Source organism: Vombatus ursinus, unplaced genomic scaffold (assembly GCF_900497805.2).
Source record: "Vombatus ursinus unplaced genomic scaffold, bare-nosed wombat genome assembly UNPS02014768.1, whole genome shotgun sequence".
NCBI lineage: Eukaryota > Metazoa > Chordata > Mammalia > Diprotodontia > Vombatidae > Vombatus > Vombatus ursinus.
Window position 1 is genome coordinate 13,069,879 of NW_020954546.1, and position 21,810 is coordinate 13,091,688.

A 21,810-nucleotide genomic window follows, 5' to 3' on the forward strand; every position below is an offset into this window, starting at 1 on the left:
CTTCCTTCCTTCCTTCCTTCCTTCCTTCCTTCCTTCCTTCCTTCCTTTCTTTCTTCCTTCCTTCCTTCCTTCCCTCCTTCTCAGACATCTCCCTTCCTGGACTCCTTGACTGATTCAACCAGGCAGCAGCAAAGCCGTCCATTTCCCCACCTGCCAATGTTTATCATTTCTATCCTCTCCTTTCTGTTCCACTGCCAAAACCCTAATCCAGGCCCTCGTTACCTCCCATCTGGCCTATTGCAGAAACTTCCTAATTGGTTTCCCAACCACCAGTCTCTCCCTCCTCCAAACCAGCTTCTTTGTTGCCTCCAGATTAATCTCCCTAAAGCAATGAGGAATCCAAATTCCCCAGGCTGGCACCAGCCTTATCTCACCCAACTCCCCCACACTTTACCCTGTGTGGTCTAATGGATTCCTCCCTGTGCCTGGGGCACACCCCTCTAGTTCCTGTCTTGGTGTTTTTGCTGCCTTCTCTCCCAAGGGGTCCTCCCTCTCCACCTCCTAGCAATAATCTTCAGGGTCCAGCTCCAAGGCCACCTCTTCCAGGAAGCCTTCTCTCATCCCTTCATCCCCATCCCCAGTGGAGATCTCTTTCCTTTACTGACTTCCTCTAATATGTTTGGGTCTCTGAAGGCACTTGTCACTACATCATTCATCACTACTTCTCCTACTTCATCTGGTTATTTGGGTAATCGCCCGCTTCCCCTTTGTAGACCAGGATCTCTGTGGGGGTAAGGACCATTGTGAATCCTGTTAATAATGTCTTTTTCATAGACTTAAAGCTGGAAGAGACCTTAGAAGATGTCCAGTCCAAATCTATCATTTTACAGATGAGGAAACTGAGGCACAGGGAGATTAAGAGCCTTGCTCAAGGTGGCACAGATAAGAAGGGCGACACAGACAGCCAAGTTGCTGTCCTCCAGATGGTTAGTCTGGTCGTCTCTATCACCCCCCCCCCCCCCCCCCCCCCGCCGCTCGGCCGCCCCGCCCCCCCCCCCCCCCCCCCCCCGGTAGAGTCAGAATTAGAACCCAGATCTTCTGACTCTAAGGTCAGCACTTTCTACAGCACACCTGTCTCATCTTGGGCAAATTGTGTTCCCTCTTGAGCCTCAGTTTCCTCATCTGTAAAACAAAGGAGTAGTACTAGATGGTCTCCAAGGACCCTTCCATTTTTAGATTTGTGGATAGACTATTCAATACCCTCAGGGGAAACAGGGGAATGCTCCTGAAAGAGACTCCCCCACGCCAGTTTAGTAAGGTATACTTTTTAGACACTCCCCCTTTTTAAGAAGAGAAAGTAGAAAGGAGGATCAGAGAGATTCATTCAATTCACACTCTTTTGAAAGATGTGTTTGCGTAGGGGGCGTGGGGAGGGTGCGGTTCATTAATGGGTTGAAGGGACTGGACCCAGTTCTGGACAGCCAGCCCCTCGCTCTACTGGATGAGATTGCGCAGGGTAAGTGCTGAGGCCAGCTAGGAGGACGTTGACGCCTATCAACACCTGCCGGTAATGATGACAATACTAATTATCTTTGTTATTGCTATTTAAAATCGGGCTGACAGCAACAGTAGCAGCCTCCTTCCCCTGGAGGATTTCCACACCCCACCTTAGCACACTCTCAGGTCTCCCCTCCCCACCCTAGGTGGGACAGAGCTGTTCGATCCGGGGGAGGAGCTGCACTGAGGTTCCCCCAGGACCAGCCTCCCAGGGACTGGGGCCCCTGGCTCCCTCCTGCCCTTGGAAAGTCCCCCTTCTTATTGGGGGGTAGCTGACTCAGACCTGTCTGACTCTGATCTGACCTCAGCACACCGAGACTTTGAAGGGAGAGTTGAGTTTCCTCTGAGACTCACTCTCCAGGATGTCAGGCTGGGTGAGTCAGGGCCCCAGTCTCCTCCCCGGAGGCCGTGACCAGGGGACTGAAAGTGTCTTTGTTGCTGGTTAGACTGGGAGGAATCTGGAGAAACTAGTCAGATGCAGGCCCAGGTCGAAACCCCGCCTCCTCCTCCCTCCCCCTTGCCACGCCCTCAAGCCTTATAACTCCCTAATATCTGGCGGGAAGCTTCATCAGTTGCACCTGCGAGGAGGAGGAAAGTCTTGCCTTTATCTGCCTTATTTTGGAAAGTGACCATTCAGAGCTCCCTCCTTACCTGGATTTCCCTCCCTGGAGAACTTGAAGCTGAAATCTTGAACCCCAGCCTCTCTGGGCGCTCAGCTCCAGCGTTTCTTGCTTCTCTTCATTTTCGGCTCCATCTCAGGCTGAGGGATGGGGTCCATGGGGCTCCAGATAATGGGCATTGCCCTGGCCGTGCTGGGCTGGCTGGCTTCCATGCTGTCCTGTGCGCTGCCCATGTGGCGGGTGACAGCCTTCATCGGCAGCAACATCGTGACTGCCCAGACCATCTGGGAGGGTCTGTGGATGAACTGTGTGGTCCAGAGCACGGGCCAGATGCAATGCAAGGTGTACGACTCGCTGCTGGCCCTGCCCCAGGACCTGCAGGCGGCCAGGGCCCTAGTGGTCATCTGCATCATCGTGGCAGCGCTCGGCGTCCTCCTGGCCCTGGTGGGTGGCAAGTGTACCAACTGTGTGGAGGACGAGACCTCCAAGGCCAAGACCATGATCGTGGCCGGCGTTGTCTTTATCCTGGCTGGCATCCTGATCATCATTCCCACTTCCTGGACCGCCCACAACGTTATCCGGGACTTCTACAATCCTCTGGTGGCCTCTGGACAGAAGAGGGAGATGGGTGCCTCTCTGTACATTGGCTGGGCTGCCTCAGGCCTGCTCATGCTTGGAGGGGCTCTGCTGTGCTGCAACTGCCCACCCCGGAGTGAGAAGTCCTATTCAGCTAAGTACACTGCTGCCCGCTCTGCCCCCACCAGCAACTACGTGTAGAGAGTATCGGGAGGACACTGGACAGAAGGGGAAGAGGGGCGGTGAGGCCTGCTGTGGCTGTCCTTCCTCGCCCCCACCTCCTTACCCGGACCCTGCTTGGATACATCCTTTTTCCTTCCGTTCTCCCTGACTGTTTGGGCCCCGACGCTTGACAGAGATTGGACTCTCCCTTGGACAGAGAGCCTGGCCCAAGCCCGTTTGTCTCCCTATGCCTGGAGTCTGGGTAGGTGGGAGGGTAAGGGTGGGTTGGTGCCTGTTGGAATCAGCAACCAAACAATGCCGGGGGGATGTCACCTGTTCTAGCTGGGGTGCCCCCTCCGGGTCCTCCTTTCTCTCAAAAACACCCTCACCTGACTCCTTCTGGGGGTGCCTGGAAACCTAGGGCTTTCTCTTCTGAGAAACGCAGAGGGAGTGGGCTGGGGGGCGGGAGTAGGGCCCTGCCTTTCTGGAAGACCGAAGCTGTTCGTGCAGTTTCCCAGAAAGAGAAAGAAGAGCTGTTGGTGGAGCTGGCTGAGATCCCACTCCACTGCCTGGGGGCTCCTGGAAACGGAGAAGGAAGAGATCCTTTAGCCAGGGGCTCAATGTCACAGTCAGTGCTGGCTGGTTCCCTCCCCCCCCCCCCCCCCCCCCCCCCCCCCCCCCCGTCCTCCTGGACTCTGTGTGTGTGTGTGTGTGTGTGTGTGTGTACGTACCCTCAAATGGGCACATCCGCAAACCCATTTCCAATCCTGTATGTATCCTCCGTGGTCCCCATATCTCCTCCTTTTCCCTCTAATCTATGAGGGTTCATCTTTTGTACTGCAGTTTCCTCTAGAAGTAAAAGGGTCCCAGAGGGGCCCTCTCTAAGGAAGCAGGGAGCCCGCCCACTCCAGCAGCTCACTGAAACTCAGCATCTTGGATAGGCAGGGGATAGTTCAGGTGGCCCAGCCCCGTCTCCCATCTCTGCCCTAGTGACAAGAGCCCCGAAGTGGGCCAACTGGTTTGGGAGGTGGGTGACTGAGGCAGGCCCAAGGGGGGAAGTGGCTCACCTTGTCTCCTCCCTGCTCTCTCCCATTTCCCTGTTTGCAAAGTTCTCAGGACAAACAAACGGGGACGGGACTTTCCAGAATCCCTGGTCTCCCTGAACCTCTCCCTCCCCAGAACCCTAGGTGACTGGCTCCCTCCCACCTCAGGGCAACTGAACTTTAGAATATGGGGGGAGCAGGGCAGGGCAGAGCCCTGGAGAAGATGATTCTGAGGAGCTAGGACTTGGGTGGGTTGGGGAGTAGTGAGTGCAGATGAAGAGGCATTTCTCTGTTTCCCCTCTCCCCCCATGGTTTTGGGCAGCTTCCTGCCTAGGATAATGTTTCTGTTTTGTAATTAAAAGTATCCATACATTGTAATTATTATTTTCTACAATAAACTGGATCTGTACATGGAAGCATTTCCTCTTGGCTTTCTGATTTCAATTTTGGGGTGGAAGGGATGGGGTGGAGGTGGAGGTGGAGGGTGAGAGAGGAAGAGTTAGGAGAAGGAGGAAGTATTTGGGGGCCTGGTGAGACAACCTGAATCTCAGCTGTCTGGGATAACCCAAATAAACTAGATTTGGAATTGGATCTAGGGTTCCAGGTGTTCTAGGAAAGAGCCTGCTGGACATGAGCTCTCTCCCAGTTTCTTCCAAGCACATGTTCCATTATCCTGGGGCGGGGGGCGAACTCTTCAAATTCTGCCTTCATTGAGTTATAGAATCATAGGTTGGTTGGTTGGTTTGTTTTACCTTGAAGGGACCTTAGAAACCATCAAGTCCCACCAGGCCTATTCTCCGTACTCTTGAACTGTAACTAGGGACATCACAGGACCAAGTGTGTCAGGTGTGGCCACAGGTCACAGGTCAAAAGTAGGAATGAGTGTAGGGTGAGGGGGGCAGGGCTTTACGAATGTGTTTGTGGATTTCTATGGACTCCTGGATAGCTTCATGGAAAGTAATGAAAAGGTCTGTGCCTCCTGGGATGGAGGACTTAAGGATGGGGCTCAGTACTAGATGGGAGCTCAGTCCTGGGGAAAGGAACTTTGTATCAAGGTGTCAGGCTCAGTATTGGGAAAAGCACTAAGCACCAGGAATGAGAGAGAGAGAGAGAGAACACACACATACAGTGTCAGGGTTACAGGGTCAGTGTGAAGGAACTCAGGGCTCAGGATTTTGACAAGGATAGAAACTCCGTGTCAGGGATGGAAGGGGTGTGTTGGATTCAGGAGATCAAGGAACAGAGACAGGCACACCCAATGGAACTAAGCTAACTGAGTTTATTGAATAACGTACAAACTGTGTGGACATAATCGCTCATTAAAAAAATATACAAAAAGTCGTCTGTGTTTTGTGTTGTCTTACTGGCATCTGAGCAATCCATTAGTCGGCTTGCAGAAGGCAGGAGCTGTCCAGGCCAACCCCCAAACCCTGGCTGAGATTTTCCACAGGGGCGCACAGAGAAGGAGAAATGCGAACCTAGGGTGAATAAGCTACCTGTGCCTTTGAATTCACCCATCCTGAGTGATGAGATAAGCCTGGACCCAGGGGTTGCCAGGCTGCCTTTGGAGTCCCAGTAGGCACTGGGGAGTATTCATCGGTCATTCTAGCTGGCTCTAGTAGCTTGTCCCTGCCCCGCCCCTCTCTCTTTGGATGAATGGGTCTGAATCACCAGGTCTGCATTAGCGGGCACGGGGCTGGGGATGAGGTTGGCGGGGGGGGGGGGGGGAAGGGGAGTGTTAACCTTCGGGAACCCAGTCCTACCCAGGAAGGAGAGTCTTCCAACTTGTCCCCCACCCCAGGCCTCTGGTGCACCTTCAGCTGTAACCTCTCCCTTTACCCCCAACCTGAGAATGTTTTGCCTGGAGGGGTTGGCAATGACTTCTGAAATAGAACAACTCAGAGAAATCCATGTTGGCCAGGGGATCAAGAAGGCGCCAGAGGTGAGGGCTTGATGAGTGGGAGGGCTTGGAGGGGGCATAAAGCATTCTTGGCAGTACGCCTTGTATGCCCCCCCCACCTCCTGCCCTGGCTTCCTACAATTGCCAAGTCCTGTGGGTCTGACCTCCACAGCCTCTCAGGCTCCTCCCTTTCTCCCAGGCTACCATCACTTGCTGCCTCCTTCCTCCCTTTTCCCCTCCCTCCTTCATAAAGTCAATACCTTAACCTAGTGAATTTCCTAACCCTCTTCTCTCCCTCCTTCCAACATCAAAATAATTGCATGGATCTCACATAAGAATAGTTGTCCTATCATTATCCACTGGAGGAGAAAATCCCTAATGACAAAAGGCTTCTGTGAAGTCAGTAATGCTTCTTAATTCTCACTTTAATGGCAGCAGGAGCTACATACATTTGGATAATAGTCATAGATGGGTTTGAGATAGATGATTTATTTGATCTACAGAAGGTATGTTTGCTTATTTATAAAACTAAGTCATTTAATGAGATGGGATCAGTAGGGTGAAGTGGAAATAATGCTGAATTTGGAGTGAGGTGATTTAAGGTTCAAATCTTCCATGGCTTGGGGCATGTCAATTCCCTTGTCTTAGAGTCAGAATGAATGGAACTACAGAATGCGTGGAATTGATGCACTGGGATTTGGAATCAGAGGACCTGGGTTCAAATCCTGGTCACATTTTATCTGGGTAACTTTGGGTAGATCACAACCCCTCTGAGCCTCACTTTCCTCATTTGTAAAATGAAGGAACTGCATTAGATGGCTTCTCAAGTCCTTTCTAGCTCTAAATCTATGAATCTGTGGATACCTCTGAGCACTCCCCCTTCTACACAAACTCTTTAATGGTGGAATTTCAGGTGCCAATGACAGGTGGTGGGGGAGATATTTGAGCAATGGTGGGACTGCCCTCAAATTATACCACATACCATGTCCATTGCATAATGTTGTGAAGGATTTGACAAGTAGGACCTGGGCTCAGCAAGATCATAGAACCACATGCTCTCAGAAACTAGAGACAAGTTAGAGACTGTTCGGTCCGATTCCATTGCCCACTGTTTTCCAGGAAGAGAAAATTGTGGCTCGGGAGGGGAAGGGACTTGTCTAAGATCACACAGCTAAGTCAGTGGCAGACCTAGGACTAGAATCCGGGTGGTAGACACTGATTTAGCTTTTATTTTAAAAAAAATAAATAACAATTGGGTCTCAAATTTACATGCCACTAATTTTTCTTTATCTTTTTTTAACTACTAATTTTTCAAACTGTGTGTCCCTCTTTTAATTCATTGTATCTGCAGACCATGTCTGAGGGACCAGAGCAGGGTTGATTTGTCCCTCATTTTACAGATGAGAAAAATCAAACTGAGGCATCAATCAATATTTATAAGTGCCTACGATATGCTAGGCATCATGCTAAGCTCTGGAAATGACTTGTGTGAGGCCATACAGCTGACCAGTGGCCCATGGTCTTCTGCCTACAGCCCATTAGACCCCAATGGCATTGGCTGGGGTAGCTTCCTGCTTATAATAGAGGTAGATAACCCCAGGGATGAAGCCACAGTTGCTGCTTACAGAGCCTGTAGCCTCTTTCTCTGATGTAACCCATTTCCACCAATCCTCAGTGTGGACTAGAATTTGCTTCCATTCCCCAGCCTGCTCCAGTCTGGCCAGCTCTGCGTAGGGCAGATTTGAAGAGTTGACTCTGGTGGTGAGACATACCAGACCCCCTGAGAGGAGAGAAGGATGGAGAGGGCTCTCTGAGCCTGATCTCCAGGCATCTCCCCACTCCCCCACAAGGATAAGTAGTTTTCATCTTGCCTTTACTGAGTGCTGAAGGCACGCCCAACTCTAAGTTGGCCAATGGGAGCCTGGTCTCTTGGGGAGCTCACAGTGTAGCCCAAGAGGCAAGGGTCACATGAGATAGTTAAGTCACAAAACAAGACATTCTTGGGCAGAGCCAAGAGGGTAGAGAAAAGGCAGCCACTCCCCTGGACTTTCCCTAAAACCCCTCCAAATGCCTTTAAATAATGCCATAAAGCAATTTCTGAAGCAGTCTGCGAAAGGACAGGGTGAAATAATTTTCCAAACAAAGATAACTTAGAAGGTTGGCAGGAAAGGTCTGTTGCGTTTGGATGAGGGTGGAGCATAGTGCATCACAGGCTGCACCAACACAGCCCCAGCCCCAGCAAACCAGGACCAGGTCTTGGGAGCCACTGAATTAGCAGTGGCAGCAGCTGCTTCCTGAGCTCTTAGTCCATAGATGGTAAGGAGATGGAACAACTGCTCAGAATGTGATTCTAGAGGCCTCTTTCCTAGCACTGAGGCAGGATTCTATTGCTTTGCAATACTCAGATCTGGGTCACAGTCCTGGGTGGCAGTCCCAGGGCAAGAAGGTGCTCTAACCAGCACACCAGAGCTTGCAGCCACAGTAAAGTGAGGACCCTCCTTACAGTTCTAGGCTAGAAAAGAGTGCTTATGGTCTCTCACAGACTAGAGCACAGGCCAGGAGAGTAGTAAATACACATCTCCTTAGATCATACCACCTTGGAAGTACGGAAAACTTTCAAAACCCTAGAAGTATCTTTGAATACAGGTGCACAAAATCCCTGAAGCCTGGGACAGTACGCCTCCACCCTAAGAGCAGAGCCCCACTTTAACAAAGAGTTAAAAGTCAAGAAATAGGCTGAGAAAATGAGCAAATAACAGAAAAAATGCTGACCCTAGAAAGTTACTATGGTGACAAGGAAGATCAAAATACACACTCAGAAGAAGATAACAAAATCAAAGCCCCTGCATCCAAAGCCTCCAAGAAAAACATGAATTGATCTCAGACCATGGAAGAGCTCAAAAAGGAAAATTTGGGAAGAGAAATGAGAGTGATGCAAAAAAATCATGAAAAACGAGCCAACAGTTTGGTAAAGGAGACACAAAAAAATACTGAAGAAAATAACATCTTAAAAAACAGACTTGGCCAAATGGCAAAAGAGGTCCAAAAAGCCAATGAGGAGAAGAATGCCTTAAAAAGCAGAATTGGTCAGCTGGAAAAAGAAGCACAAAAATTCACTGAAGAAAAACCTCCTTAAAAAGTAGAATTGGTCAAGTGGAAAAGGAGGTACAAAAGCTCACTGAAGAAAATAATTCCTTAAAAATTAGAATTGAGCAAATGGAAGCTAATGACTTTATGAGAAATCAAGAAACAATAAAACAAAACCAAAAGAATGACAAAATAGGAGACAATGTGAAATATCTCATTGGAAGAACAACTGACCTGGAAAATAGATCCAGGAGAGATAATTTAAAAATTATTGCACTACCTGAAAGCCATGATCAAAAAAAGAGTCTAGACATCATCTTTCAAGAAATTATCAAGGAAAATTGCTCTGATATTCTAGAACCTGAGGGTAAAATAGAAATTGAAAGAATCCACCAATTACCTCCTGAAAGAGATCCCAAAATGAAAACTCCCAGGAATATTCTAGCCAAATTCCAGAGCTCCCAGGTCAAGGACAAAATATTAAAAGCAGCCAGAAAGAAACAATTCAAGTATCATGGAACCACAGTCAGTATAACATACAATTTAGCAGCTTCTATGTTAAAGGATTGGAGGGCTTAGAACACGAAATCCTGGAGGGCAAAGGAGCCAGGATTACAACCAAGAATCACCTACCCAGCAAAACTGAGTATAATCCTTCAGAGGAAAAAATGGATATTCAATGGGATAAGAACTTTCAAGCATTCCTGATGAAAAGACCAGAGCTGAATAGAAAATTTGACTTTCAAATACGAGAATCAAGAGAAGCAGCAAAAGGCAAACAGGAAAGGGAAATCATAAGGGACTTAATAATGTTAAACTGTTTACATTCCTACATGGGAAGATGATACTTGTAACTCACTTTTTGGGCATTCTTCTCCTCATTGGCTTTTTGGACCTCTTTTGCCATTTGGATTAGGCTATTTTTTAAGGTGTTATTTTCTTCAGTATTTTTTTGGGTCTCCTTTAGCAAGCTGTTGACTTGTTTTTCATGATTTTCTTGCATCACTCTCAGTTTTTCCTCTACTTCTCTTACTTGCTTCTCAAAATCCCTTTTAAGGTCTTCGAAGGCCTGGGACTGATTCATATTTTTCTTGGAGGTTTTGGATGTAGGAACGTTGGCTTCATTTTCTTCTGTTTGTATGTTTTGATCTTCTTTGTCACCAAAGTAAGATAATATAGTCTGACTCTTTTCACGCTGCTTACTCATGATCCCGGACAATTACTTGAGTTTTAAATTCTTTGTTAAGGTAAAAGTCTGTTTCCAATGTGGAGGATGTACTGTTCCGAGCTTCGAGGGTTCGTACAGCTGTTTTCAGAGGTACTTCTAGGGACCTGTAAATTTTCAGTTCTTCCAAGGTAGTAGGATAAGGGGTGAGGTGTTTCCTCTCCACAGCCACAACAAGCTTCACCACACCAGCATTCCTCCTAGCCCCAGGACCACCCCTCAGAACTGTGATCCAGATCCAAGCACTGGCAAAGCAAGAGATTCCTGCCTCAGCACTGGCAAAGTGATCCTTGCAATCCCCCTCTGATCAGCAACTCGACTCCCCCTCAGTCTGTGGTCCAGAAGCTCAGGAAACAGTCGCTGTCTCAGGCTGTGCTCAAGACTTGCGGCTGAGACCTAGCTCCTCTCTCACCGCAGTCATAGACTTTTCCCACTGACCTTCTAAGTTGTCTTTGGTGTTCAGGGGTTGAGAAGTCTGGAAACAGCCACAGCTGCCCACAATTCAGTCGTCTGAGGCCTGCTCCAGGGTTGCTGCGGCCTGCGTGCCCATGCCAACCTATGCTCCTCTCCCCTCCCGGCGTGATATATCATTCCGATCAACCATCCAGGCTGTCTTTGGCTGGAAATTTGTTTCACTCTGTCTTTTTCTGGGTTCTACTGCTTTAGAATTTGTTTAGAGCCATTTTTTTTAGGTATTTGGAGGGCTTTGGGAGAGAGCTCAAGACAGTCACTGCTTTCCCTCTGCCATCTTGGCTCCGCCCCCCCCGCCCCCCCCATACTTGTAACTCATGAGAACTTTCTCATTATTAGGGCAGTTGGAAGGAGTATATATAGACAGAGGGCACAGGTGTGAGTTGAATATGAAGAGATGATATCTAAAAAATAAAATTAAGGTGTGAGAGAGAAATGTACTAGGAGAAAAGGAAAAGGAGAGGTAGAATGGGGGTAAATTATCTCATGTAAAAGAGGCAAGAAAAAGCTTTTACAATGGAAGGGAGTGAGTGAATTTTACTCTCATCAGAATTGGCTCAAAGAGGGAATAACATACACACTCAATTGGGTATAGAAATCTATCTTACCGTATAGGAAAGTAGGAGGGGAAGGGGGTAAGAGAAGGCAGGGAGTGATAGAAGGGAAGGCAGAGTCAGGGAGGGGGTAGTCAGAATACATTTTTGAGGAAGGACAGGGTGAAAGGAGAGAGAGAATAGAATAAATGAAGGGGAATAGGATGGAGGGAAAATAAATTAGCAATCCTAACTGAAAACAATTTTGAAACAAGTTTTTCTGATAAAAGTCTCATTTCTCAAACATACCAAGCACTGAGTCAAATTATAAAAATAAGAGCCATTCCTCAATTGATAAATGATAAAAAAAAATGAACAGTTTTCAGATGAAGTAATCAAAGCTAGCTATAGCCATATGAAAAAAGTGCTCTAACTCACTATGGATTGGAGAAATGCAAATTATAACAATTCTGAGGCACCAACTCATACCTATTAGATTGGCTAATAGGACAGAAAAGGTAATGTTGAAGGGGATGTGGGGAAAATGAGACATTCATGCACTGTTGGTAGAGTTGTGAACTGATTCAACCATTCTACAGAGCAATTTGGAACTATGCCCAAAAGGCCATAAAACCATGTATACTCATTGATCTAGCAATACCTCTACTAGGTCTGCATCCCAAAAGAGGTTAACAAACCAAAAAGGAAAAAATCAAGACATTCTTACAAGATCAGAAGAGGGAGAAGGAGATGCCAGTAGGTGGTCAGAGAGGACTTCCCAGAGGAGGTGAAACTTTAAAGTCATCTAACTCAGCGCCTGAAGGGATCTATCTGAGAGACTGCCGATCCAACCAGGTGATTTATACAGTTGGGAAAAATAAGACCCAGAGTAGCCAGGTCACACAGGCCCAAGGTCACACAGCTCACAAGTGTCTAAGGCAAGGATTGAAGCTTAGGTCTTTTGACCCCAACATCTGTAATGAAATTATCTTCCTAGAGGGATTGAGACTTCAGGAAACACAACCATGGTCCAACCCTCTCATTTTTCCAAGGAAGGAACAGAGGCCCAGAGAGATAGGGACGCTTGCCCAAGGTCACATAACAAATGGAAAAACCAGGATTTAAATCCACTTGCCCAAGGTCACATAATAAATGGAAAAAGCAGGATTTGTATCCAGGTCTCTTTACTGAATCCACTGTTCATCCTATTTCCTCACACAAACTATTTGCACTAAGGTAGGATTTGGATAGTTGGGGGAAGGTATTTTGGCAAGGGGAAACTAGATTGAAGGAGAAATAAGGAAGGCATATGGAAGAGATAAGGAAATGCCTCACCTGGAGCCTTTATCTCACCCTGTACTTTGTTCAGTAGATACTTTGTAAATACTGGTCTAGTGAGATCCCTTGCACCCTAACTCCGGCCCCCAGCCAACGCCTAGCCACCAGGGGTACAAAAATTCTTGAGGTTGTACCATCAGTCACCTGGGACAGTAACTGAAGGCATGTTTGGGAGTCTCACGTAGCAGCTAGGAGCAGCTTGTTGGCTTCTGGTGAGAACCCAGAAAATCTCGCTATGGAACATCTGCAGATTTACCAGATGGTTGTCCTACAGGACTGTAATGTGTTTATAGGACTATAATGATATAGTCCAGTTGCACACTCCTCCAACTCAGCTCTACCCTATTTTTCCAGGCTTGGTGGTCACTGATACTCAACTCTGGCTCCATGCTGTTTCTTGATTCTGGGCCTTTGTTTACCCCTCACCACGAGCCCACTGCCCTGAATTTCTCTGCACTTGTTCAGCTCTTCATGGTCCTTCAGGGCCTGTCTCCTCTGAGGGGCTTCCCTAGCCATCCCAGCTCATAGCCACCTCTTCTCTGAATTCATTTGAAAGGACTTTCATCACGTACACCAGACCAGACCATGTAGTTTAAGAGCTGGAAAGGACATTAGAAATTCTTGAGTCCAAACATCTCATTTTACACATAAGGAAACTGAAGACCAGAGATGCTAAGTATAGATGGTCAACTTCAAAAGCCTTAGGAACTCTGATTTAATACAATAACCAACCATGATTCCAAAGGACTCATGATGAAACATGTTGCCCACCTCCAGAGAGAGACCTGATGAACTCAGTGCAGGTTAAAGTGTATCTTCTTTCCTTCCTTCCTTCCTTCCTTCCTTCCTTCCTTCCTTCCTTCCTTCCTTCCTTCCTTCCTTCCTTCCTTCCTTCCTTCCTTCCTTCCTTCCTTCCTTCCGCTAATATGGAAATTTGTTTTGCATGACTATACATATTTGTAATTTTTTAAAACCTTCTCAATGGGTAGGGGAGGAGGAAGAAAGAGGGAGAGAATTTGGAATTGAAAATAAAATTGAATTTGAAAAAAAGAGAAAAACAAGTGTAGTGGGGAGAGCTCTGAACTTGGTCTCAGGAAGTCCTGCCTCAACCACTTATTTGCTGTGTGATTCCGGGCTGTTCCTGTGACCTCTCCCAGCCTCAGTCTCCTCATCTGTAAAATAGGGATAATACTTCCTAAGGTTGTTGTGAGGATCAAATGAGGTATTTGTGAGATGCTTTGCAGATCTTAAGGCAATGTAAGCTACTAGTATAATTGCCCAGGCCACCCAGGTAACAAGCAGCAGAGCTAGGCTTTGATCTCAGGTCTCTGGGATGTTGGGGATTCCATTCAGTGGAATTTACAATACCACACTCAGCACTGGAGAGGCACTGTGGTACAGGGAAAAGGCACTGATCCTGGAGTCAGAGGACCTGAGTTCAAATACAGCTGCCTCTGACACCCATTCCCTGTAGTACTTTATATGAGTCACCTAGCCTCTCTGGGCCTCAGTTTCCTTTTCTGCAAAATAGGAGGATTAAAGTGGATGTGCTTAGAAGTCTAGATGTAGGGTTCTGTGCCTCACAGAATCTTAGAGTGGAAAGAGACTGCAGAGGTCACTGAGTCACAGGGTCATAGATTTATAACAGGAGAGGAGTTTGATGGTTGTTCAATTCAATCCATCTTAAAGATGAGACAACTGAGTCACCCATGGAGGTGAAATGACCCCCACTAGAAGGTCAGGTGGGGAGAAAAGGCCAAAAAGGAGAGAAATCTTTAAATACATGGATCATATATAATACATATGGTATGTATGTACAGCTTATAAAGCTATATGTATTTATACTTAAATGATACCACCCAACAGTAATTCAGCAAATTCACCACTCTGAGTTTTATTTATATAAGGATATTGAGGATCTATGATTTTGTCTGTGTGGGAGCTTTTATCAACCCAGATCACAAATTATAACCCTGAGTTCTGAGTCCGGGCTGTTTGCCTCAGTTTCCTCATATGTCAAAGGAGCTGGAGAAGGCAATGGCAAACCACTCAGTATCTCTGCGAAGAAAACCCCCAATGGGGTCACGGAGAGCGAGACATGATTCATCAACTAACCAACAACAAAAATATTTGTAAATAATAAGAAAGGCAAACATACAGTAACCAGAGTACAGTGTAATAGGAATCAGGAGACACCAGCTTTCATTTCATCATTACCAGCTCTGTGACGCAGGACAAGTCATTCACCGCCCTCTCTAAGCTTCTGTTTGCTTAATCGTAAAACAAAGCGGTTGAATGAGGTCATCTCCAAGGTTCATTTCCAGCTCTTGATGTCCATGATTCAACAAAATCAAATCAAGGTTCCATGAGGTCTGTTATGGGGCAGGACCAGAATGTCAACAAACTAATTTAAAAATTTAAAGACCAGATGTTAGTAGCTCAATGCAAATATTTTTCCTAGTAACGGAGATTAGGCTGCAGATTACTTCCTTCATCAGTTGGGCAATATCTGGCCTTTCCCAATATTCCCCATGGAGGGTCTTTCCATAGACCCTTTTCCCCACCAAACAAAATCCCTTCCCTAACATTAGGAAGGTTCTTCTTGTCTTTAACTTCCTTTCGTATTTTTTTAAGTCCTCAACACACAATTTCCTGACCAACCTCTTTTTTCTGGGCTTTTGCTTCCCTTAATGTGTCACTTAATCTCTGCCTGCCTCAGTTTCCTCAACTGTAAAATGGGGAACTCTGATTCCCCATCAGGTTCATCAGGTATCTCTCTGGAGGTGGGCAGTGAGTTTCACTGTGAGTCCTTTGGAATCGTGGTTGATTATTGTATTAAATCAGAGTTCCTAATTAGCACTTAGCTCCCACAGTTGTTGTGAGGCTGTTGACATAATGTTTGTAAAGTAATTAGCATGGTGCCTGGTTCCCTCCTCCCTCCCCTTCTCAATTTTTCCAGAATCTCTTTTGGAGTTGTGTAGGCCAAAATCATCACTGTCTTCCCCATGGGTCCATGGGACCCTCATCATAAGAACAGCAGGACTCAACATTAGCCTCCCTTCCCAATAGAAGAACTGTCATTCCTTCCCTCCCAGCTTCAGTTGTCCCCTATTTTTCAGCATTGCCACATCTGAAGAAAGACTGGATGTGTCTGCGAACTCCAAGCACAGACCCCAACCACGGTCCCCCTCAGCAGGTGGAGAGGAGAACCTGTCTCCAGGTTCCTAGTGCCTGCCTCATGACGCCGTGGAGATCCTTGGCCTCCAAGCCCTAAACCATCTAAACCTAAACCCAGGCTCTGGTCCTCTCTCAATCAATTAATCAAAAAGTACTTACTGTGTGCCAGGCACTCTGCTAGGCTCTGGGGTTAAAAAGACAAAATAACCACCATGGTTTATAATAATGGCTAACATTTTAATAGCATTTTAAGGCTTGCAAAGCACTTAACAAATATTCTCTCATTTAATTCTCAAAATCACTCTGGGAGGGAGGTGCTGTTATTATCCCCACACAATAGCTGGAAACTGAAGCAGACAGAAGTTGAGTGACTTGACCTTGGTCAAACAGTTAGTATCTGAGGCTAGATTTGAACTCAAGCCTTCCTGAGTCCAAGCCCAGCCCTCTATCCACTGCACCACCTATGAAACAGTCCCTGCCTTTAAGAAGCTTAAATTCTACTGGCAAGATACTATGTATACATATATATACATTACTCAACTGAACACCTACTATGTGTCAGGTACTGGGGACACAAAATTATAATGATTTCTAATCTCAAGGAGTTTTCTGTTTTCTTTCTAATGAGGGAGACAAGAAGTGCATATGTATGCATACATGTCTCTGTCTCTGTCTGTCTGTCTGTCTCTCTCCAGAATCAATATAAAGAGAATAAATACAAATAAACACAGGGTCTCTAAATACATGGCAGTTTGGTAGGAAAGTCACTAGCTATTGAGGGGACCAGGAAAGGCTTCATGGAGAAGGTGCTGTCCCCCGACAGATGGGGACTTGGGGATGAGAATGGGGGCCTGGTACTGGAGGGTTTTGCTTCAAGTCAGGGATAGGGGCTCCATGCTGGGGACGGAAAGCCATTACCTGAAGGTCCGGGTAATGTTCCCCTTTGATCCCCACTTCTGGTACCTGGTTGAAGACTCAGGGTAGTATCTTAGGCCCTAGCAATCAGTTAGTGAGGACAGGGGGTCTGGTGTCCATCCTAGCACAGTTCTATGTCTCTCCCCACAAACCCCTTGGGTCCTAGAATCCTCGTCCTCAGGTGTGTATTGGCTGATAGATCTCACTTGACTTAGTGACGGGAGGAGCTCAGACACTGCACTGTATGGTACCTGCCCATCACTGAGGGTGCCAACAACCATCACTGCATCATAATGATCTGAAGCAAAGAGGCAGACAGTCAGCCCTCCCTACTGACACTGGACCTTCTCTTATCCCCCATGCCCGGGAGGTGTTTGCTCCCCCACTCATAGATTTCTCTTTGTTGCCCAGAGCAAAGAGAGTGGGCTTGATCTGAGAAAGCTGGTCTGGATGAGGAGTGGGGGAAGGGTTGATATGTGAAGAAGGTTCGGGCCTAAGGCCCAAGGAGACATTCCAAGTGGGGAAAAACCCCACAGAGGGCTTCCTCTTGGAGACAGGTTCATGCTGAAGACAGTATTGATGTGGCTACATCCAAGGGGCTGATGTCAGTGGATTGGGTGGGTGTCAGAGGGAGGGGAATGAAGGCTCAGGGATGGAGGTGGTAGGCTTGGCATTGAGAATGGAAGCTTAGTACGGGAGATGGTGGCTCGGGGTGGAAGGGGGCGCCTCAAGGCTGGTGACAGAGAGACATTACCTGAAGGGGCAGGCAGGGCCTCTGGGCCCAGGATACAGAGGCTCAGCTGTTGGCACAAGCCTTGCCTCTTGGCCAGCTCTAGCATACTTTGGCTGCCCTCTACCCCATGGAGGGTGCAGAATCCTCATTTCTGGAGCTGATGGAAATCAGGTTTTGTTATTGCCCCTGTCCCATTTTGTCTAGACCAGGGGTGGGAAACCTTCTGCCTTGAGGCCACCTGTGGCCCTCTCGGTCCTCAAGTGCGGCCCTTTGACCGAATCCAAACTTTGGTTCTGTGAAGTTATGATTCAGTCAGAGGGCCGAACTTGAGGACCTAGAGGGCCACAGGTGGCCTCCAGGTTGAAGGTTCCCGATCTCTGGTCTAGACCCTCCATACCTCTGGCTCAGTCTTTGGAGTAGGGAGAAGAGGAAACTGCATCTCTGGATAGTCCGAGTCTGTCCTAGCAGATGTCCAGGGCCACAAGAGGAAGGGGCAGGGAATGTTCCTAATAGCATGGGGTGATTGGAGCTGGTGGGTAGGAAGGGGAGAAAGGACCTTGGAGGGCAGGTAAGGAAAGGGGTAGGTGAGTGGGCCGTGGGAATAAATAGCTTGAGAAATAGGGGAAGATGGGAGAATCAGAATGGCCAAGAGCCCCCGACCTCAACAGCTACCCACGCGGTAGCACCGGCCACATCTAGAAGCAGAGACTCTTGGGGAGGGGAGGGCAAGGCCGAGGCCAGGCAGCCCACGGCCAGGCAGGGAGCTCGGCGATCCAGGATGGCCACACCCTGTAGGACAGAAAGACGTGCATTCCCATCTCAGAGATCCTCCTTCTGGCCGTGGAGACCATCCTCTTTTCTGCCAGGCAGCTCCATCCACACTCTGCTTATCAATCCCCCACCTCTGGGAAGCCTTCTGGGATTGGACCCACCTGGCTCTGACACTTTTGCATCGGTTGGGTGACTCTTCTAACAGCTCAAAACGTGGTGGGGACTCTTTACTGGGAATGGCCTCCATTCTCCCTCCTCATGCTCTTAGTGGGGGCCTGTCCCTATCCTCAGAAGTCATAGTTTTAGGGACCTCTGAGGCCATCTAGCCCAAACCCCTAATTTTACACATGAGGAAGCTGAGTCAGCCCAACCATCACCACCATTTATAGAAGAAGATGAGACCTAGATTGGGAAAGAAGTCTAGCCCAGGTCACATGGGCCCAGAGTAGAGCCAGGGCCCTCTTTGGGGTTTTCGGGGCTTTTAGAAAGGGCCTTTCAGCCCTTCTTTCACTACACGCCACCACTGGGCTCTCAGGGAGCCAAGATGGTTTTCCCCTGTGGCTTCAAAGTTCTAGCATGTTGGTTACAAAGCCAGTCTCCTTTATCTCTAAGTCACAAGACTCACTCATCTTTGTGATAAAAAATTCACAATATTGCAGTATGGGGATAAAAGAAGGAAGAGATCACAATGTCCAGCAGAAACTTACTCATTGTCACAAACCTGTTGGCCCCGTCATGACCCCCTTCCTCCAGTTTCCTCATTAATGAATAAAAAACAGGGTGGCACTGAATGATCGAAGGCCTTTTCTAACAAAAAAATCTATGACTTCATGACCAGGCAACTTTTGGAGTTCATTCTAGTTGTAAATCTAAGGTCCTAGAAATAATTTTATTTTAGTCTTTGTAGTATCTAGTACATGTTTGGCACATAGTAGGCACTTTACAATGCTTGTCAACTGATTGATAATCAACTAGTATTTATTAAGTACTTACTGTGTGCCTGACACTGTGATAAGCACTGGAGATACAAAAGAAAGGCAAAATACTCCCTTCTGTCAACAACCTCACAGACTAATGGAGGAGATGCACAAAAACGACTATGTACAAACAAGATATATATACACACACACACACACACACACACACACACACACAATCTTCCTGAGTTCAAATCAAGCCTCAGACACTGAACCTGGGCAAGTCACTTCACCTTGTTTGCCTCAGTTTCCTCATCCGTCAAATGAGCTGGAGAAGAAAATGGTAAACCACTCCAGTGTCTTTGCCAAGAAAACCCCAAATGGGGTCATGAAGACTTCAGGAAGTTAAGAAGAGAAGAAGGTTTTGGGGAAAGGATAATGGATTCAGTCTTGGACATACTGAGTTGAAGATGTCTATGGGATATCCATCTAACAGACGACTGGAGGTCAGAAGAAAGGGGTCAGACAAGATAAGGTATGAGCTCTGTGGGCGCACGGGCTGATTTTGTCTTTGTATCTTCACTGCCTAGCACACAGTAGGCACTTCATAAATGCTTGTCGATTGCTTCATGCCTCATTGTTTGATCCCACGCTTTTTGGAGGCAGAAAAAGATGTGCCCAGGCTCTGGGTAAAAGTGATGCACCATGGAATTCAATGAGCTGCTTTCCCAGCAGAAATAAGGAAGTAGGGAGGGATGGCTCCCAGGCAGATACATCAGGTAAGGCCAGGCAGCTTCTGCCACTTGCCCTCAGTTTCATCCAGCTTTCAGAAGGCTCCCAGGCCCCGGAGGGTTGATGTGCCTGGAGTCTGACTTCGTCGCCCAGTCGTCTTACGCAATGAAGGCTTGCGGTGTTTCTATTTCTCCAGTGCACATCTCCAACATCCTTGTACCTTAGTCACCCTGTTTACTTTCCAACAACCCTGAAAAACCTGTATAATTTGCCTGAATGTCTGAGTTCATTCTACCCTTTGGAATTTCTTTTTATGTCATAACTGCAATTAGGAATGATAGCACTTTCTGGACACAGATTGGTGCCTGATATTGTTATTCATCTTTCTGTGCATGCGTGTGTGTGTGTGTGTGTGTGTGTGTGTGTGTGTGTGTGTGTGTGTAAGAGATGGAAATAGCAGAGAGTGGCATCAGAGGACCAGGGTTTGAAAATTGCTACTGCTATGAATGACTGTGTGATCTATTGTGAGACTACCTCTCTCTGGGCCTCAGTTTCCTCCTTTGTGAAATAAAGGGGATAAATGAAAGACCCCTAAAGACCTGTTCCAGTTCTAACATCACCATCTAGAGGGTATGTCCCTTTAGAGGAGGGACTGCCTGGCCTCGCAGGCTTCACGATTCACCTTGTTCACTCTTGGTGCTTTTGAAAGTATGGTGACCTCCCACAAGCAGAAATACCAGACTGGACATTTGGACTGGTCCATAGACCTTCAGACTGTGAGCATGAATTGTTGAAATATCCTGAATTTTCAATATTCATTCAACAAACATTTATGAAGCACTTGCTTTGTGTACATGGTTTTGGGGAGATAAGTGTAGCACCCTCCTCCCCCAAGCCAAACCAGTTTACACTCAGAGGAGGCTTCTTTTTTATATCTGGTGTGAGTCCATACACAATCATTCTCCACCCCACCGACTCCCATCAGTCTTCATGCTCCCCAAACACACAGGCTGTCTCTTCTATCAGACTGAGGAATCCCTGAAGGCAAGGACGGGGCTTTCCCTATAAGATCAGGATTCGCTGAGGGTGAGGTCTCTGCTTCCTACATCAGATCAGAGGCTCCCTAAATACAGGGGCTGTTTCTCCCTTATCAGACCAGGGCCTCCTTGAGAACGGGGTTCAATTCTCCCCTATTTCCCTGAGGGATATTTGAGGAGAGAAACTGTCTCCTCATCAGTCCTAGGGTAGCTTGGGAAATGTACAGGTGTGCATGTGTGATTATATATGAGGAAGGTAGAGGAAGGTGTGTTTGTGTATGGGAAGGAGGGGGAGAGGGAGTGGCAAGGTCACTGTATCATAGTCAGAAGCCCACTGGTCATCGAAGCTGATTTTTTGGCTCAGGTTAGTGATGCTGTGGGAGGTGCCAATCCAGTCTCGCACCCGAGACAGGCTTCTTCTGGGGGATGCCGTCTTCCTGAGGGAAAAAAGATCAATTCCCTTCTTTTCACAGAATCCTGGAGCTCTCAGGAGAGATGATCTGTCACAGTTTCAAATCCCCTAGCACTTGCCTCAATATACCCATTCCATGGCTACCCAGACTTATAGCTGGTACAGTCAGGTTACATCTTTGAAGGATGAGATTTAGAGAAAGAAAAAAGTGCTCAAGAATTATGTTTGGTTTTAATCCCTTAGCGTAAACACCTCACCCATGGCCAAATTCTTTTTTTTTTCCCATTCTTTGTCACTTTTATTCAGTAGGGTTTTTTTTGTGTTTTTTTTTTCTCTCTCTTATTTTGTTTTTGGTGCCAGACATGGCAAGGAGTGATTACAGTCCAACTGTCATTAAAACATTTGTTCGCAACATAAACCCCCTTTACCATTGACCCCAAACTGACCCATTTCATGTGCTTTATTTCTTTTTCTTTCTTTTCGAATACACCACCACCAGGGCTGGGTGGAGGGGAAGTGGGTAAGAGTCCAGGAGGCCATGGCCAAATTCTTGAGGACATTAATAGTTAAGAGCGATAAACGGGATGATGGTATCCACCCTGATGATGAGGAAAGTAGGCCCATGGGCAGTGCTGCATCATAGAGAGAACACAGTATTTAAAAG

The 21,810-nt window shown here is 47.2% G+C and overlaps 2 protein-coding genes across 2 annotated transcripts in view; one reads left to right on the plus strand and one right to left on the minus strand.

Annotated features, from left to right (window-relative positions):
* Positions 1-2,023: 2,023 nt before the first annotated feature.
* On the plus strand, positions 2,024-4,314 carry CLDN4 (claudin 4). Its single transcript, XM_027862573.1, has one exon. It carries the CDS (start codon positions 2,265-2,267, stop codon positions 2,892-2,894), a length of 630 nt encoding a protein of 209 aa, XP_027718374.1. The 5' UTR covers positions 2,024-2,264; the 3' UTR covers positions 2,895-4,314.
* A 3,022-nt stretch (positions 4,315-7,336) lies between these two features.
* The window catches only part of METTL27 (methyltransferase like 27), a 36,480-nt gene continuing 22,006 nt past the window's right edge, over positions 7,337-21,810 (minus strand). Inside the window, exons 3-8 of the mRNA XM_027861698.1 lie at positions 21,048-21,171; positions 17,964-18,066; positions 17,299-17,421; positions 16,751-16,842; positions 16,481-16,526; positions 7,337-7,578 (exon numbers count right to left, since the gene is read on the minus strand). Of these exons, the coding sequence (XP_027717499.1) occupies positions 7,337-7,578; positions 16,481-16,526; positions 16,751-16,842; positions 17,299-17,421; positions 17,964-18,066; positions 21,048-21,171 (730 nt within the window). The remainder of the gene's footprint in view (positions 7,579-16,480; positions 16,527-16,750; positions 16,843-17,298; positions 17,422-17,963; positions 18,067-21,047; positions 21,172-21,810) is intronic.